The sequence below is a fragment of the Acartia tonsa genome, chromosome 8, assembly GCF_053477335.1.
Source record: "Acartia tonsa isolate MP-2025a chromosome 8, ASM5347733v1, whole genome shotgun sequence".
Lineage (NCBI taxonomy): Eukaryota > Metazoa > Arthropoda > Copepoda > Calanoida > Acartiidae > Acartia > Acartia tonsa.
The window spans coordinates 32,199,396-32,218,722 of NC_137267.1; the positions used below are offsets into that span (position 1 = coordinate 32,199,396).

Below are 19,327 nucleotides of genomic sequence, written 5' to 3' on the forward strand. Positions count from 1 at the left end.
AACCAAGCTTCTAATCTAAGATTTTTTCTGGGAGTCCTTCCTTTGAAAGCTAGATAATATGTTTGAAGAGTTGGTAATATATTTTGTATTTACCTATACCAGTTTCTAAACTTTAACTCACAATTTAACGTCACAATGTGTGTGGCTTAAAAGACTTATTAAAGCACAGCTACTCTATAATTATTTCAGTTAGTTTGTCACACATCCTGCACACAATACACCTAAACAGACCAGTTCAAGCACACGCAAACATACACACACTTAGATACTTTTCAGTAAATATCTATAATACAAAGTAGAACGATGTTTGTATGTCTTTCTGTCTGTCTGTTTGTTTGTAGCGAAGGATCTCGCTAACCGCTGAACCGATCGGGTTCTCCTTTATAGGGTAGCTTCTCATAGGTCCTGGAGAGGTTTATAACTATTTTCTTGGGGGGTGGGACACCCCCAACCCCCTCCAAAAAATTAAAAATACCCCCCCCCCCCCCGAAAAAAAAATTTATTTTTCTTCTAAATCTAAAATACGAAAAATTGGTTTGATCAAACCTCTTGGGGCAAAGCCCCCTAGAGGCTAGGGGCGAAGCCGCTAGTATTAAAGTAAAATAATAGAGCTATATGTAAATCTATCCACGGGGTGGGGACCCCGTGCCGACTTTTAATTGGGTCTATAAATCTCAGCCAATGGCGTCGGAAACATAAACACAACCAAGTCGCTACGAAAGAGCAAAAAGCAAATTGGCTTCCAGCGAAAAAGGTCTCCTACACACCTAAAATTATACATTTAGTGTATATAAAAGCTTAAGTAAATAAAGTTATAGCTTGTTATTGCCAAGATGTCTATGTGTAGACATAATTGTCCTTGTTGTTTTAAACTGATTTTTACTTCTAAGTTACCCGTTTGCTTTTTAGGCTAATAAATTTTACTTACAGCATTTTTTACACCCGTTTAGTTACTTTTAGATAACAAGAAAATAAGATTTAATTATGTCAAAAAAAGGCGCAACAACACATGTTTAAACAAGGATGACAACATCCATAAAAGCGAAGCTCTAAAAATCAAAATTTATACATAGGCGTAAGGTTTTTCTGGTAACGACTTAATTCGTACCTATTATACTGTTATTGGAATCATAATTCAAAGTTTGAAGTTGATAGGACAATTCTAACATGTCTAAATAAATTAAACTAGCTAACCGTTACGGACGGATCGAACTTAGTTTTAAAAAGCTTTGTTTTTAAAAAATGAGACTATCAACTAAAAAGCGTAGCTTAGCATATAAAAGCGAACAAAATTTGCTCATTTTTACGGCAAAGTTTTTAATCGAAAAAACAATTTAATCATACCTAAATTGACCTTTAGAGATAGCCGTTAAGAGTTTATTACCTACATATTTCATCAATTTTTATAAAAATCCATCAAAATTCTTTTTTTGTATACATTTATGTAATTGTTAACTATCTTAGAAGGGGGGTTACAATAGAATTTAAATTAATCTACAACCCTTTTATCCCTCTTACCTTGCATAGAAGTGTGTAGAGACATGGTACCATTCATGTACCTCTCCCCTAGCTGACTACTGGTACTGTTCAAGTATCTCTCCGACAGATGATGATTTTGTGGGGGTGGCATCATACCCACTCGCAACAAGGAGGTATCATTGTAGCCCCCGGCGTTGCCATAGTAGGCAAGCGGCGGGGGAGGGTTACCGCCCCCGCCGATCGAACTGCCAGCTGGCGCCACGACGTTGGGTGCTGATCCGCCAAAATCGCCGCCTCCGGTGATTTGTTGGTTTGACGTTGTTGTGTCCTGAAAATAAAACAACGTTAGCTTAATTATCTAAGTAAATATATTTGCCGCTCTATTCTATTAATTCTTTATCGTTATAAAAATCACTATACCTATAAAATATTCAAAAATATTCTTTTGTGAAATGTTAAAATAGAGTTGTACAGGAATCATCATACATGATTTGAATTAGCAGGATTGGTTATCATGTCCAGATGTGTAAATACAAATGGACGAACGAATCAAACCGTAACATAGAAAAGCCTCACTTTTAAAAATATATTAACGCACCAAAAAAAAGATATCGTAAATAAAGAAATATTCGAAAAATAAAATTGAAGGTTATGAAAGCTTTAAACGTTCGTTTTACCTGATTAATTCTCGTTCTGAGGGTGGTGAGTTCAGTTGATAAGGATCGCAGTTTACTTTGTAAATTCACCGCTTCGCCGCTAGATGTCGCGTCTGAAATATATAATTACAGTTAAAATTGAGTTTTTTTTACCTAAAACCTCTTGAGAGGTTATTTTCAGAGAAATAGGGGGCAATGGGCTTTTTATTACACTAGTCCCAAAAAATTCATTATAACCTTTTTTATTCGTTGGTTTAACAACTTTGGGGACCTTTGTGAATTTTAATTGGTTGGTTAATTAGGTTGAGTGTTTAAAAGTTTCAACCACTAGTCTTTATCTACAGAAGTGGTAATTTTCTGTATCATAATTTGGGATGTACATCAATTTATCGGCCATTGTCTTATCCCTTTAGATCCCTGGGTTATTTTCCATCCTAATACATTGAATACAGAAGCAAATAATCATCATTTAGAAAAATGTATTTTTTTCTATTTTTAATTGTAGGTGAAAGTGAGATAGATAAATAGCTCGGTACTCAAAATAAGGGAAATTGTTTGTAATAAACGAGTTAATGACATAATAAACAAGGAAAATTATGTCCATAAGCAGCACAGCAATAACAAGTTAACAGGGATCTAAAGGGATAAGACAATTGCTGATAATTTGATGTATTTCCTCAATAATGATACTCAAAATTACCCCTTCTGTAGATTCCAAGTAGTGGTTGAAACGTTTGGACACTGAACTTAATGAAACAACTAATCAAAATTCAAGAAAAGTTCCCAACGTTGTTTAGCCAACGAATAAAAAAAAGGTATGCGACTTTGGGGACTAGTGTAATTATCAGCCAAATATCCACTACCTACATGAAAAGTTAATATATTTTTGTAATAAAAACAGTGAAATGTAATACAGTAAAGTAAATAATTCATCAAAGATTTTTTTCTTCAATTTACAATGGTTTTAATTATTGATTAGTGGTCTCCTTCTGAGACTTAACAAGGTGTGTTTTTCTGTCAGTGTTTAAAAAGTAAATAATGTTTAGTTTAGTCAGATAAGATGCCATTCATACCATAATATAGAGAAACTACGCTATTAGTAAATTGCTATCATTAACAATTGAAATAACCATATGTGATAGATTTATTTTTCACAGCTTCATTTAATTTCTTGTGAATTGGGTTGTTTATGTGTAATGGATGGACGGACGGACGGACGGATGGATGGATGGAAAGATCTTGTAAACGGCTGGAATTATTCTAAAAACTTTTAAAAGCAATCAATCATACGTCAATTATTTGCAAATTTTGATAATAGTCTGAAAAATAATAGGATGTTTGTTCAAAACTACCAAGGGAACATACTATTAATGTTAAGGACCCATAATAGCAATTGTGTCTACACTTTACTTTCTTTAGTATGACGTGTTTGGAGTAAAACAAAACCCCTTCAAGACAACTTGTTGTTGAAACTGGTCTTTTTTAGCGTGCTTTATTTCTTCATTATAATATTAACTGTATTGTAGACACATGTATGTATTATATTTTTGGTAGACAAATTTGTCATTTGCTTTAATAGTTTAAGTGCTGAAATAAATCATCATATTTAAAGACATGGACAATTTTATTAATAGGTAGCGCAGCAATATAAAATTTAAAAACATTTTAGGTAAAACAAGGGTTACTATGTACATAAGTAGAGAAACAATAACAGTAACACTCGGACTGGCCATTATTGAGATCTTAGAAAACACACAAAAATAACAAATTTAACAACTTTAGAATATTTGATGTATTTTTATTATATCCTTTTACATAATGTAGTAAGCTTTTTGTTTGTAGCGAAGGATCTCACTAAGCGCTGAACCGTTATGGTCCTCCTTTGCAGTGTAGCTTGTAATAGGTCCCGGGATGGTTTTAGGCTATTTTTTTTCTAAAGTCTGGGTATGGTTTTTGGCTATTTTTCTGTCCTTCCATGTCACTTCGAATGTAGAGCCCCTAGATGCTAGGGGCGCAGCCGCTAGTAAATGAATCAAACCTTATCAAAATAAATATTGCAAAAATAAAGGCACGTAAAGTTTGCATTAATTTGATTTGAAAGCGTGCAATTTTCAATTAGAGCAAATAAGATAGATTGATAGTTAGTTTAGATAATAAGATACATAGAGATGGATAGATAAATTGATATAAAATATATCGGTGGGTGGATAGATAAAAAAAAAAGATGAGTAGGTGAAAGAATAGAAATACGGCGGTTTCCCTAAAAGTGCAAAGTCGAACAAAGATCTCCCCCCTCTCTCCTTATACCTAAATGAATTTGAAATAAGAGGATGGGATAGTTTTTCGTACTTTTTTTTTATTTTAGGTAGGGTTAGGTTAGGTACATTGGGGGAAAGTGTATAATAAACTTCCAAAATAATATTTACCAAAATTGGATAGATAAATATAAAAATGAAAAGATGATTTGGATAAATAGATAAATTAGATAGAAAATTACAATAGATATTAAGTAGATATATAAGATTAATCTAATTTATTTGCATGCATTATTTAATTAAGGACAGGCTTTTAAATTAAATATCCTTTTTAAAACAGCTAAACATATTCATTGCAAAAAAAATCAAATATATTAAAAGTTGCCAAAATTAATTGAGTGTTTGTTTGTAGAATAAGGTCTCGGAAAGCACTCAATCCAATATGGTTAATTTAATTTTGTAACCTTGATACGTCGTTGGTTAAAATAAGCAGTGTAAAAACTTTACCTTTAATCTATAAAAACCGGGAAATCTTGTTTATCGCCAATGGGGATGTACAATGTACATCAATTTATCGCCCAATTACTTATCCATTAAGATCCCCGATAAAAGATTACAGTTTGCTGTTCTCAATCTATTTCTAAATATTAGCTAAATCATTGTAATTGAACTTCATGATAGAAACGTCTGATGAATTTTAAACTGCAACTCCTATTTGCAAAATTGTTTAATTAACAATCTTATCTGTTTATGTCGCTGAGTTTTAATGTAGCAAGATATTTAGGAGCAAGGCTATTATATAACGTGCCTATAAATGTTTGTCTATTATTAAAGTACATATTAGCGGTTTAGCTCCTAGAAGCCTCTACAGGGGCACTTTGAGAAAATGGGATATCAACCATCCGCTTTCAAGCTTAGTTTTATAAGAAAAGAAAATATTTTTCAAGGGACGAATTCTAATGATTCAATTAATAAGCTTCTCTGTTAAGGAGAATCATATAGGTTCAGCGGTTGTCGAAGGTCTTTGCCAGAGACACACACACGCAAAAAGACATTCTTTTACTTTTACAGTGTCTTACTATACTGTTCTTTTTCGTTGAAAACAAAATAATCTCAATTTCGCCTCGCTACATATGTTGTTGTTTTGGCTGCTCATAGTCAGTTTCCGGTCCGGGTAGTCATCAGTGGGGTGAGGGGGGGGGCGTGGGCTTAACCAGAGAGGATGAGGGGAGGAGGGGGGGTGATGTTGGATGTGGTTATGGAGGGTTGGAGTTGAAAGGCCTCCAAGGCCTCCAGAGCTGACAGGGGCTGACTTAAAAGCCCTTTAGGCCAGCCCCGTGGGGGAAACCCGGACGGGAGACATGGCTGTCAGAACAGGTGGTTTGGTGCAGGTTTGCCCGGGGGTGTACATCTTCTTCTCCTCCTCCCCGGATAGGTCCACTGCGGAAAAGCTTGCACCCTCGGACATATGGACATAATTATTAATGTTATTGTTGTTATACCTTTATTTTAATCTTTAATAAAATCTTTCTGCTCTGATTAACTGATTAAGTAGCTGCTTAAATAAAAAATCTTTTTTGAGAGCAATATCTATAAATCTAAACAAAATTAGTTTTTTTTCTTCATCACGGATGAAAACCAGTCTGTATTCAATGAAAATTAATTGGATTCAGATATGTGATGAAAAACCTTTACTAAAATTGTATGCTAATATCTATGTTAAAAACACATCATTTAAATTAATGTACCAAAACAACGTTTGTTTAAAATTTACAATCAAATTTTCGAATAAAATTGTCTATATCATTAGCGCAACAATAACAATCCAATGACATATTGTATGTAAAAAGAACAGTTGAAAAAATCATAATGTAGTGAAAAAAAACTCTGTTTTATAGAGAATAAAAATAGCAAACAAATTACCTTCTTTTGATTTTCCTTTTTTAGATATATGAATTACTTTAATCTACCTATCAATTTATGATTTTTACATTTTTATATCAGTTAGATAATAAAAGATGGAACAAAATGAATGCTTGAAAGGAGAACAGATTCAATATTTTTTGTCTATACTGGTCTAATATTTCATGTGTTTGAAAAAAACATATTTTTTGCTAAAGTGCATGTGCATTAACTCAAAAAAGTTCTACACATTTTTCTCTAAAAGTCAGCATAATATAATTTCATTATATTTGTTACATTTAAAAACCAATTTTACAATTCACTTTGTCAGTCAATCTGCGTGTCTAATCTTCACATTTGTTGACAAAAAAAGGATTTGTTTCGCTACTTATTGATCTTGTCATCCTTGTTGAAACATCCAATCATAGACCTTACCGTTTAACGTTAGGTTAAGCTTAGGGCTCTTTTACTTTTTATAATTTACTTTGAGTAGTAAAAAGATAGGGCTATTCTTTTAGAACATAGTTTTTACCCCTTTTTTATTATATTTGTAAAACGCAAAAAATGTATTAATGAGAAGATAAAGAATAATTTATTTTTCTTCAAAAAATCTTAGTATAGTTATATGTAAATAAGACAGAGAGAAGAAGGATAAAGATAATGTAAGAAAGATAGAAAGTGAGAGAGAAAGAAGAGAGAGGGAAGGAGAGAGAGAGAAAAGAGAGAAATAAGAGAGAGGGAAAGAGAGAGAGAGAGAGAGAGAGAGAAAGGAGAAAGAGCGAGATAGAGAAAGGATAAAAAGAGAGAGATAGACAAAAAAAAGTAAAAAGAGATAGAGAGAAGGAGAGACACACAGAGAAAAATGGTTAACATATTGTATTTTTCTCTCTTTGGTTTTATGGATGTTGGCATCCTTGTTCAATTTATTTATCTTTCCAATTTATCTACAGCCATTTATGATGAAAAAGCGATTACTCAGCGAGTTTCAGCGAAAATTATTATTCATTTTTGCACCTAGAACGTGCCGTACTAGAAATATTATCAACATATTTCTTGGAAGTAAAGGGTTTATATGATTTTTAACTAAATATATAGTTTGATAGTAAGATAGATAGAAAGATATATAAATTGATATATTAAAAGATTGATACACTTTTTTTAGATTAGATATATAGACATTTTTATATTTTTCATAATGTTTAATTTCTATAAAACCATGTTTTTTCTTTCAGTTTAGTCCAATGATTTATATATATACCTAATTAAAGAATAAACATTATTCATATAATATATGTATTTTATATAAAAAAAAAACCTTAGCATTTTCCCTTTAACTTTAAGTGGATCATAAACAAACTATTTAAAGGATTTTTCTAGGATTTGTAAAGTTACAACTTTTAAATACCACCAAATAAACAGGAGACCAAAAACCACCTAACCCTGCGGGACCGCAATTACCCTTTCCCTAAAACAAACAATAGTACTAGATGTAACACTTAACTTACAATCCCTCCTTCCTTTATTTTCATTTGTAAAATAAGCACTGGGGGGTTTATTAATGATTCACTTGATGCATTGGTGGATATTGTTAGATCCCTATCTTAGTGCACGAAGAAAAAAAACGCATGCCATGCCATTATAGAAATGTCATTCAAAATAAAAGTGGTACCTACTCCAAAATAAAAAGTAATCCTCCCCCCCCCCCCCCCCTCCTTTCCATTAGTGGTCTGGGATGTCTTAAGACAATGGACATTAAAATGATATACAAACAAAAAAAACTTCTATAATTCAAAATTATTGTTTGTAAAGACTTGGCTTGCTTAAACCAACCAAGATCTAAAAATTATAGATAAAAAACAATGTACAAGCTTAATTCATTCAATATCAATGATTGTTATTGAAGACTATGAGGAAAATTAGAAGGTAAAACTTATTTCTTCAGGTAAAATATCTCTTCACAGCATTAAAGATGTGTGCTATGATTTCCGCCAAATGTGTCGCATTAATAAATAATCAGAATTGCAAAATTATTACAACTTAACAAACTAAGCTTTTTATAATACTCTCTAATCTATTTGCTACTAGCGGCTGTGTACCTAACATCTTGTGGGTAAAATAGTTTAAAACTATTCCAAGACATAAAATTGAAAATAAAACAGCCAAAAACCATCACGGGATATGAAGAATACTATCGGTTCAGTGGTGAGCGAGATCTTAAACAAAATCTTACTACTTGACATAAAAAGAATGTGCCTTTTTGCGAATATATAATATACGGAAATGATAGCACATATATGAAAGTGCATTTAAAAACAAAAATTATCTGTCAAAAGGTCATTGAAACACAAAAACAATGGAAAGTATTCTGAAAAACATACTATTTCCTTTAAAATCTCGGAAACGGTTGGATGAATATTAGTAGTGATCAGGAATCTAAAGGGATAAGATAATAGCCGAAAAAATGATGTACCTCGCCAATAATGACACACAAAATTACCCCCTCTGTAGTGATTACAACTACTGGTTGAAACGTTTGGACACTCAACTTAATGAACCAACCAACCAAAATACAATAAAAGTCCTCAATGTTGTCAAGCTTATTAGTAAAAATTTGATTTAAAAACTTTGGGGACTACAATAAATAATGATAAATGCAGAGAATTTTTCAATAGATAGATGCAATTTGAAAAGATGGGTAGGTAAATAGATAGATAATGGTTTAAGATAATATCTTTAAAGTGTTAAGATTCAGGAAAAAGGAATTAAGAAAACTGTGATAAATGTAATCTAATGTATTTTGGGTAAACTAATAAAAACATGGTTTTTATTGATTAAAACTTTTGTCAAATTCCTACTATATAACCAGCATATAACTAAGAGCAAATACAAAAACACGCATGACGATTACAGTTGCTGTGTTTGCTTTCTCTTTAGGGGGGTATTTACCCCTCGCATCCCCCACAAAAAAAATTCTACCCCCGGGGTACAATTGTTTTTTGGGGGTTGATAAAAATGTTTTACATCCTTCTTTTTCCTAAAATATATCACCTAGGTACCAAATACAGAATTTCAAAAATAGGGGAAGAATAAATTTCTTAACAATTGTTCTATCCCTGAGGTGCTGGTGTCACGTTTATTCCAAATGTCACTGCACATATAGGCATATAAACCAAGGACAATCATGTCCATAAACAGCCCAGCAACAACAAGCTTATAATATTTTAGATTTTGAATAAACCGAGGATTAGATTCTATGTCTGTCTGTTAAGCAAAGATTTTTTTGTCTGTCATCTCGCAAACCACTGAACCTATATGGTTTACTATTTCAGCAAAGCTTTATATAGGTCTAATGTAGATATAACATTTTCTAAATAAAAAAATACCTATAAAGGCAAGGGTCGCAGTCGCTAATAATATTTAGGTGAAAAAATGACATAAAAAAAATTGACAGAGTGTTTTGCATATTGTCAGAGGTTTGTCAAAAACATTTTTTTTCTTTTGTCATTTTGTTATTGATCTAACGACGAATCCTTTTTCTTAGCAAATGGAGGACGAATAGCCCCCTTTAATATTGTATTTTTACTCTCTTTTCTGGCCCTACAAGCTTTAATTTATCATCAATGATGGTGTAGAAGTTCAATGTTTACACCTCCCTGGCAAAATCCTGTGCACTTCACTGAAACATCCAAGTACTTTGGAAGAATAGAACGATATGTAAAATTAAAGCCTGATAATAATCCTAATGAATTCTTATGTTTTTAACGAGATTTTTTGTTCTTAAGTCCAAGGGACAAAGGTTAATAAATGAAGGACAATCGTTGATTTTTTTGCCCAAAAATGTATATGTAATGGCAAATCAATAAAAATACATGACGGTTTGTTATAACTTAAACGTGGTATAAATTAAGTGTACCTCATAATTTAGAGAGGGGGGCTATAGGTGCTCTACTGTGGATAAGGAATCTACTATTTAAGATTTTTAATTTCAGTGAGAAAGGACAATAGCGCTGCTTGACTTACAAGGATGAAATTATTGAATAATAGCGAAGCAATGTGAATACACGGATGAAAATACAGTGAAAATAATTGACAAGGTATAAATTATAAATTTGTGACTTTTTATATACTAGCGACTATGCTTCTAGGGGCACTTTAATGAAGAAAGAGGGGGGACGAACCTCCACTATTAATTTTTAGAAAAAGGTAAAACATTTTTTATGCGGGGGGTAATTTTTCTTTGGGCAATTTCTCTTGAAGCAGCGTTTCGGAGCCGGAGCCGGTAGCAGCAACATTTTTGGTGGAGCCGAAGCCGTATTTTTCGTTAAAAACGGCTCCGGCTCCAGATTAGCTAAAAATGATTTTTAAAGTAATATTATAATTTGGCAACGGTCTATTTCCATATAATAAACTGAAAAACTATTGTTACTTAACATATAGACACACATCCTTCTACTTTTATATAGCTTTAATCAAATAAAAGCAAAATATTTTATATTATTTATTTTATTTTATCAAATTCAATAATGAACAAAAATTGATATATTAATTTTAAGGTAGGAGCCGGAGCCGTATTTCCAGATACGGCTCCGCGGAGCCGGAGCCGCATCAAAATTAAACGGCTCCGAAACGCTGCTTGAAAGAGTGGTGGTACCCTTCCTCAAACTAGTTATAAACCTTCCCTGGGACTAAAAGGAATTTTGGAAACTAATATTATAAACAGTCCAATGTCCCCTCTCTCCCTGACAAAAGGTCAATTTCTTTATATTTATATTTGAAAATGTAAATATTAAAATGTAGTTCCCGCTGATAATCGCAGCAGTCTATTTTATACAGAGAAGTTACTCTATAATGACAGTTGCCCGTCTTTGCGTTAGAAGAAACTTAATACTTTTTAAAGAAAATTCTATGAAATAGGAAATATGCAGTTTATCGGGCTAATAAATCAGTAATTAATCCTTTACATTTTTATTTTTATTCACGCGGACAACTGCTTGTAACACTATGCTATCGATTTATATTTAGTAAACAAACGGTTTTTAATTAACGTATTATTTACGGCTGCCGAGCTATCATTTAAATCAAAATATCTGACCTTTAGGAAACAGACAAAATATATAAATATGTCTATAAAAACATAAGATTATTTTTAGTAGCGAAGCTACTCTTAAACTTGTCTTAACAAATAGAGCTTTGCTGAAGTACGCACCTACCCTAAACTTAGAAAACTTCACTTTTCAAAAATGTGAAATAACAGTTTTTTTCTTGAAATTAAAGACAAAAGCGTAGAAATTCTCTATTTCTGCATTTGTATTACAATGCACTTTTCTTGTTTTTCATTCTTACAAATGTTAGATGTATTTTTTACTCTATATTGTATATACATTACTTGTTACTTATCTAAGTTATATTTTAATATTATTAGAGTAGAGTCCAATTTCTTTATAGCTTTTCTGAATCATACCTGAAATGAAAATTGAACTTAGTAAATTAGATAAATGAAATAATGATTTCATGTAATGACTTCAAATATAATTCAAAATTTGGATACAAAGCTAAAATTCAAAAAAAAAAATATTCTGCCCTTACAGCCAATATTCCCTCCCAATATTGACAGATGACAATTTAAGCGTTGTTTGCCAGTATATAGGTTTACTCATTACTTAGTTCATTTCCCAGTTTCCCTTATATTGTTTCTGGTTAGGTTAGGTAAAGACTAGAATAGATAGTACCCCTGTAGAGAGAGTACACCACAGGGTTAGATCTATCAGTTACTATACATAAATTTCTTTAAAGGATGAACATAAGGGGGGGGGGGCGACTTTATAAAATTGTAGCCCAATGTCGAGTCTCGAACCCAATGAAATGACATATATTAAGAGGCGAAGATACTTGTTATATACCTACAAATAAATACTATCGGTTAATATCAAAGCTGAATTAAAAATTAGAAAAGGATGACAATTAAAATATTAGGTGTTCCAATAACTCAACACAAAAAAAGTTAAATGCGCAGCTCCTCTATAACTGAGATTTGTAATTGTCAGTACGTCCATCAATGTTCACTAAATCAAAGATACTATTCTGTATTGATCATTGATAGTTTTTAATAACAATTTACTTAACGAAAAGGTCAATGGAAATCCTTTTTTTGTGTATGTGATAAAACCCCTAGCTGAAGTCCTTGAATCAGTAAGTCATTTAAGTGTCCTATGCAAAAGTCAGGGTTGTAAATCAAGGTTGTCAATTGCGCATTTGTTTTGTGGGCCACCTAAACTATCCTCTGTATATTGTTTTTAAAGCAAAACTTTTCTTCATTTGGGATCAATCTGTCCTACCCTCTGTCAATGATAAATCGCGCTAATCGTTAATGTAGATGAATCGCCATATTGATTTTGATCCTTGTACGATGATTCCTGTTATTGTTAGGGATAAAACAAAAAGACAGAAATCACTTTTTATATAATGGTGACTTCGAAGACGATTGGAAATAATGATATTAGCGTAACATCTCTATATTTATGTCTTAATATGTATTATTATCAACTAGTTATTTGCAATCAAAGCATTTTTACGATGGATAACATTGTATTTTTTTCAAGCTTTGATTTAAAATCACCCAACAATTGTTAATTTTGAAACTATCTGATTTGTTGAGCTTCGCAATTACGGATGTTATCATCCTTGTTTTAAGTAATAATTATGTTCTTTTAGGTTAGTTAAAAAAAAAGTAAGTTTTGCTTTATTACAGTTTATTGTTCATTTTAAAATATATGAATTTTTAGGCAGTATTGCTACTAGAAATGGACATAATGCCAAAACGCCTCATGTATATTATGTAGTTTTCTTTAAAGTCATTCTCATTACATTGTTAACAAGATTTTTACAACTAGATTACTAATTTCTAACTTTCTTATTTATTGTCATATTTATTAAAAGCGAAGCTTTTCTATAATCAGGGTCGGTCCGTCCGTACGTCCGTCCGTCCGAGATAGATAGCTTTAATTCGTTAATTTAGGCATGTCAGATTTGTCCTATCGATTTCAAACTTTGCATGATGATTCCTCTAGTAGTTAGGTACGATTTAGAGAGCGTAACAACTCTATAACCATTACCAGAATGTCCGTACGTCCATTTTAAACATGTTGATTTTTCAACTTTTTTTAACAACAAATTTTTATGTGATCTAAATATCCGTTTGATCTGATTTTTGGTATATTGATTCCTTGGACAACAAAGAACAATATTATAAGCGAAGCAACTCTATAATCAACTCCTAAGAATGTAAGTATGTCCATAAACATTATCCTGTATTAAGCAGTTTTTCAACAAATTTACTTACAATTTTGCTTTGACTATTATACTTTTATATTCTGATTATGCAATGCAGTTCAGACACTATACAAGTGTGCTTCGCTTTTATGGATGTTGTCATCCTTGTTTAAAAGTCATGTTTACCTATAGTGAATTCTAGCGTTTTTGTTATACGCGCAGCTACTCTATAATTGGGGTATTTACGTTCGTCAATCAATCTAAGTAAGTTGAACACTTAAGTTGACTTATTTTTTTCTTATTAATGACGGATTCTAAAATTAAAAATTATGTAATATTTACAGAAAATGTTATAAAAAATGTCTGTACTACAATTCTTTATTCATTTATATAAATAAACTGTAATAAACTTTTTAAATATTATTGCTTCGCTACTTAAAGACATAATTTTCCTTTTAATATGCCTAATTAAGGGGGGGGGGAAGTTCTGACACATTTGCGTAAACGGTGAGTATAGGCTTTATCTTTGGACTGAGAGGATAGGTTATTAGGGATAAAATCATTCTTATATGATGAATTTCCCCCAGATTTAAGATTTTTTGGATAGGCCTCCAGGTTCCGGAGCTCCAGGCCTCCAGGTGGTCTCAGTACAGGTAAAATTGAAAAAAAAAAAAATTTTTTTTAAGTTACAGGTCAACTTATAAAACAAAATATGCATCTTTTTTAATATTATTCACATATTTGAAGAAAAGATATGCATATTTTGTTTTATAAGTTGATATTTAACTTTAAAAAAAAATTTTTTTTTTTCATTTTTACCTGTACAGAGACCACCTGGAGGCCTGGAGCTCCGGAACCTGGATGCCTATCCAAAAAATCTTAAATCTGGGGGAAATTCATCATATAAGAATGATTTTATCCCTAATAACCTATCCTCTCAGTCCAAAGATAAAGCCTATACTCACCGTTTACGCAAATGTGTCAGAACTTCCCCCCCCCCCTTATCTATTTTGTACGTCTATTATAAAGTGGTCCCCAGTGATACGACAAATTCGCATGTTTGTCATTCTTATAACTCCATTTTTATAGCTACTTAAAATAATAAAATTACAGCAAAATTAAAACATTGAATTGACTGCAATTTTACTGCAACTTTAACAAACAACTCGAAAAATAACCTTTACGAGTTTTGAGAAATTGCTAACAAATGAAGAAAAATCCCGAAGAAATTGTTTTTCTTAGACGTGCTTCTACTCTGCAAATAAGCAACGACAATACGTTTGAAATAGATAATTGTTAAGACGTAACACCAAGATATAAAGAAGCTTTTCTTTTACAATCACTAGGTAGGAAACAAAAATGATAACATCCATAAGTAGCGAAGCACTCAAAAAAATGGATGGAGAAACTGACAAAGTGAGTTATACAGCAGATATCCAGTGGTCTTTAGAAAGAGTGCCGCAAGAGAGAGAACGTATTGATATTTATAAATAACTAGAAAATCACAAACATGTATATATAAATGTGATTGTGTAGTGTATATATGTATTTTGTAGCATAACCGACAACCCAAAAAGACAAAGTAAATTATAAATTGGTTACTTATTAGTATATGAGTTCTTTACAAAATATTTCAGCCGTCTATCATTTATAAGATCCGAGAAAATCAGCCTCTAAATGTTTCGGACAAAGAAATAGACGGACATTAGGAATTACATAGAAGCTATAAGTATAAAGAGTGAGACAATAATAAAATTTGCGGAAATACCAAACATATTTTTAACTCATCTAAACAAGGATCTTATACACGGGTTAATATAAATAATTGAAAGCAAATCTTTTCTATAATTTATTTAGGTATGTATGTTTCTAACGGTTTGACGGTTTGATAGTCAGAAACTGTACAATTACATAATACCTTCTCAATTACCTATTTGAAATTAAAGGTTGTTTTTATTTATTGTGCTAGAATCTTTTAGCAATTTAAAACAATCTGTGATGATTTCTGTAATGATAAGGCATAATTTGATAAGAGCAACTCTATAATTTATACTAAGAAGTACATTTCAATCTACAGAAGGGGTAATTTAGCTCCTCATAATTGAAGATGTACATTAATTTATCGTTCGTTTCTATTATTATACCTGATTCTTTAATATCATATATTTCTTTTGCGTTTACCCTGTAGTAATATTTGTTAAGCTTAGCTTCTATAGATGTTTCTGTCCTTGTTAAAGTGCGCTATGGCTTATAGTTATCACATGTTTATTAACAATTTAATTTTTTACACCTCTTTTGATGTTAAATATTAAGAGTTGTAAAATATAAGTACATTTCATATCTATTTGAGATATATTTATATTTACAGATTTAATATCCCCCATGTAATTGGAAAAAAAAACAGAATCTTCTCCAAAAAAAATTGTTGACTATCTTGAACATCAGCTAAGAAATTCAATTTTCCCCTTTCTGTTTTTTACAGACGGTCGAATCGACATTTTAGTACAGATTAGCTCTCCTACTAATAATAACCGATGTAAGGAATTTTTTTTTGACTATCTTGATTAACGAACGGACTGGACCTTATAAATCTTTTAATAGACACACATGTACAATTATTAAAAAGCTTCGCTTATCAGATGTATTTTAGAGGATTTGTAGAGGATTTATAAAAAAATCAAAGAATCCTTTTATAAAGGTTTTAAGCTTTAGGAAATATCATATGATGACCTTTTAAAGATGGTGATAAAAAATTACAACAAAAAAAGTTCTAAAATAACTGAATGTCAGTTCGTCTGTCTATTGCTAAAGACATTAAAATGGTCTTTGTTTTTACTTTTAGGTAGGTTTCTTAATTGTTTATCTTTGATGCAAGTTTCAAACTTGTATTTTGTAAGAACGCAAAAGTCAAATTAATGAAAAAACATTTTTTTTTTACTTTTTTTGATTCACCCCCACCAAATCTATGAATTCGACTCTAAAAAGAATAGCTAAGGAAATAAGTATGTTGGTTATTTTATTTGGTTTTTAAATGCCTAATCCCTGCGGAGATCTTATTTTTCACTCTTTTCTTAACCTGTTCTAACCTATTTTAAACCATCTTAAAGGTTTTTAAAATGCCTAACCACATTGCAGGGGTGTATATTCTACATGGGATCCCCGGCTCAGGGGGGGGGGGGAAATTAGTGGTTGGAGGGGAAAAAAATGTAAAAATTAAGAAAACTGAAAACATTTTTTCCATTTCCCCCCCCCTCCTTGGTAAAAAAAAACTAAAAGAATGTTTGGTAGGAGGGATAAAATAAATAAAATATAGAGTTCTTTAAATATTTTTCCATTTCCCCCCCTACTTGGTGAGAAAAAACTAGGGGGGGGGGGGGGGAATAAAGAAATTTGTAGCCGGGGAAAAAAAATAAATCCAAAACCTTTTCTTTGAAAAGAAAACTAATTCTACCTCCCAACCAATACAATAATCAAATAAGGATGTTTTTCTGTTTACAAACAAATATCAAAATTTAAAGTCAGTTGATTTTTGGATTTAAATATTTTATAAGTTTTTGGGATATTACAACAAGGATTATTTGATAACATTAAAAATAATAATTTTTTTTATATATTAGCTGAAAGTAAGTTTAATAAGCGCGGTACTGTATAACTCGAGAATTTCTGAACGTCCTTAACTTCCGTCAAAGAAAGTGGCGAAAAATGACTTTAAAAAGTTCTGAATGTACCATTTTTTTCCAAAACTTCAGATAACAAATTTACAGTCAAATGCCGTTTCCCTCTTTGCATAAAATATTGGAAAAAAAAACAGTTTTGTTGACTTAAACCAACACTAACAAATTTTTGATATTTTTTTTTAAGTTATCAGTCTTGGGTTGATTACTGATTAGCCATGGACGCAGGAAGGAACAATAGAAGATAATTTAAACTTCCACAAAACGTATTTTGGGAACAGTTATCCATATATAAAAGTAGAAGGATTTCACTTGCTGCTAAACCGATATAGTTCTCCTTTAAAGTGAAGTTTCTCATAGGGCCAGGGAAGCTATAAAACTATTTCGGTGGAGGGTATCTAAGTAATCCCCTTGAAAAGGGACAAATTATCTCCACCCAAAAAATATTATTTTGGCTTTTATGATCGCAGCTGAGGGTTACAAATAAAGTAGAAGAGCAGCTAAACATTTTAAAATGGTTTATTAATTTTGAGCTATATGTTATTTTTTCAACATTTAATTCCTGCTATAAACCAAGAAATTTTTGGTATCTAGTTATTTTAAGTTAACTAAAAAAAAGCTTCTTTTCTTAAATCAAATCAATAAACTAACCTTTCTAAGATTTTCATCATTTTTTGGCAATTGAAATAAGTTTAAACATTTTTTTAAAAGTTATTAAATTTAAATATACAATAATTTGTCTGATTAATGTACTAAAATGGTTTTATAGTGATATTTCCAGGGAAGGTTTTCAGCTATTTTCTGATAAAGATAACGATACCACTAGAGACTAGTTAAGATTCGCTGACAACTTAACCGATTGAGTTCTCCATTTCAGAAGACCTTTAAGCTGTTACACAGAAGTTCATTGATAATTTTAAAGATACCCCTAGATAGAGGCTAGTTAAATATACAATAATATCCCATAATGATATGAAAAAATTAATCTATCTATTATTGACCTATATCTATTCTATATTACTAAATGCTCAAACATGACCAAAGAGAAATCAGACCTCTATCTTCTACAACTGATAAGAAAGTCTCTCTTAAAACTATATCTTGAAGGCCGGACAGACGTACAGACATACGCAAGAGATAGCTACGCTTCCAAATCTAGCACAGCAACACTATAAACAATAATTACCTTGTAATCGCTTCTCGGTGTCCCAAAATTTTTGTAGCTCGCTAAAATATTTATCCAGTATAAACACTTTGTTTGTCCCCATCGTATTCGAGGACATATTAGCCCTGCGGGGCAGATATTGGACGGCAGGCTCTCCTCAACCTAACCGCCTTGGTTTATAATTGCTTTAACAGGTTTTTGGATCATATGATTCATGTCACAAAATCTTTTAATTATTTTACTTTTCACTATTTCTAAATTTATCTTTATTTCATTAAGTTTTCACAGCAAAAGAATTACTTAAATTATTAAATTCTAACTAATAATCTAGCATAATTTATTTTTTAAAATTTCACTAATGCATAATATTGCTTAAAAACACAGGGCTTGAATAAAAACCAACTGATTTCAACTACTCACTGTAATAGGCTCAAACACACACACACACGCACGCACACAGGTCCGTGTGTAGAGCGGGTGTCGTACCTACGGTTTTTTAAAATGCGCAAGGTAAGAATTTTGCAGATTTTTTCCCGATTATTTATTTCATTTTTTGACGAATTTAGTTGATTTTGAGATCTAGTTTGATATTTTGCCTAAAATGACAGATATTATTCTTATTTTATAGAAAATGGATCGATTAGCCAACAAAATGCGGGTTTCCAATTTTTTATCTGGCTCCTTATTTCAGGTCTTTCTTACTCGGCCACAAATAAACAGGGATTTGAAATCATTCTTCCTCCAAGAAAATTTTATCGAATAATTTTTTTTTACTTTATACACTATTTGATGTTTTTCTAATTTTTAAATATTTTAGGCTATATATTTTGTGTGAAGGTAGAGGGAGGGTATATTTACCCCTGATTAATACCGGGACATCCCAGTAAATGGTTAAAGGTGAAAAAGGGGGCAATTGGTTGTTTTTGG

At 31.5% G+C, this 19,327-nt stretch overlaps 1 protein-coding gene across 2 annotated transcripts in view; it reads right to left on the minus strand.

The window, feature by feature from the left end:
- dachs (unconventional myosin-IXb-like dachs) overlaps positions 1 to 19,327 on the minus strand; it is a 203,676-nt gene that overhangs the window by 100,030 nt on the left and 84,319 nt on the right. The window contains exons 1-3 of one of the 2 annotated variants that reach the window (XM_080170111.1): positions 18,422 to 18,875; positions 2,157 to 2,248; positions 1,519 to 1,807 (exon numbers count right to left, since the gene is read on the minus strand). In XM_080170111.1, coding sequence (XP_080026237.1) covers positions 1,519 to 1,807; positions 2,157 to 2,248; positions 18,422 to 18,518 — 478 coding nt within the window. In that variant the 5' untranslated portion in view covers positions 18,519 to 18,875. Of the gene's footprint in view, positions 1 to 1,518; positions 1,808 to 2,156; positions 2,249 to 18,421; positions 18,876 to 19,327 lie in introns of those variants that run through there. The other variant, XM_080170110.1, reaches the window with a different exon arrangement.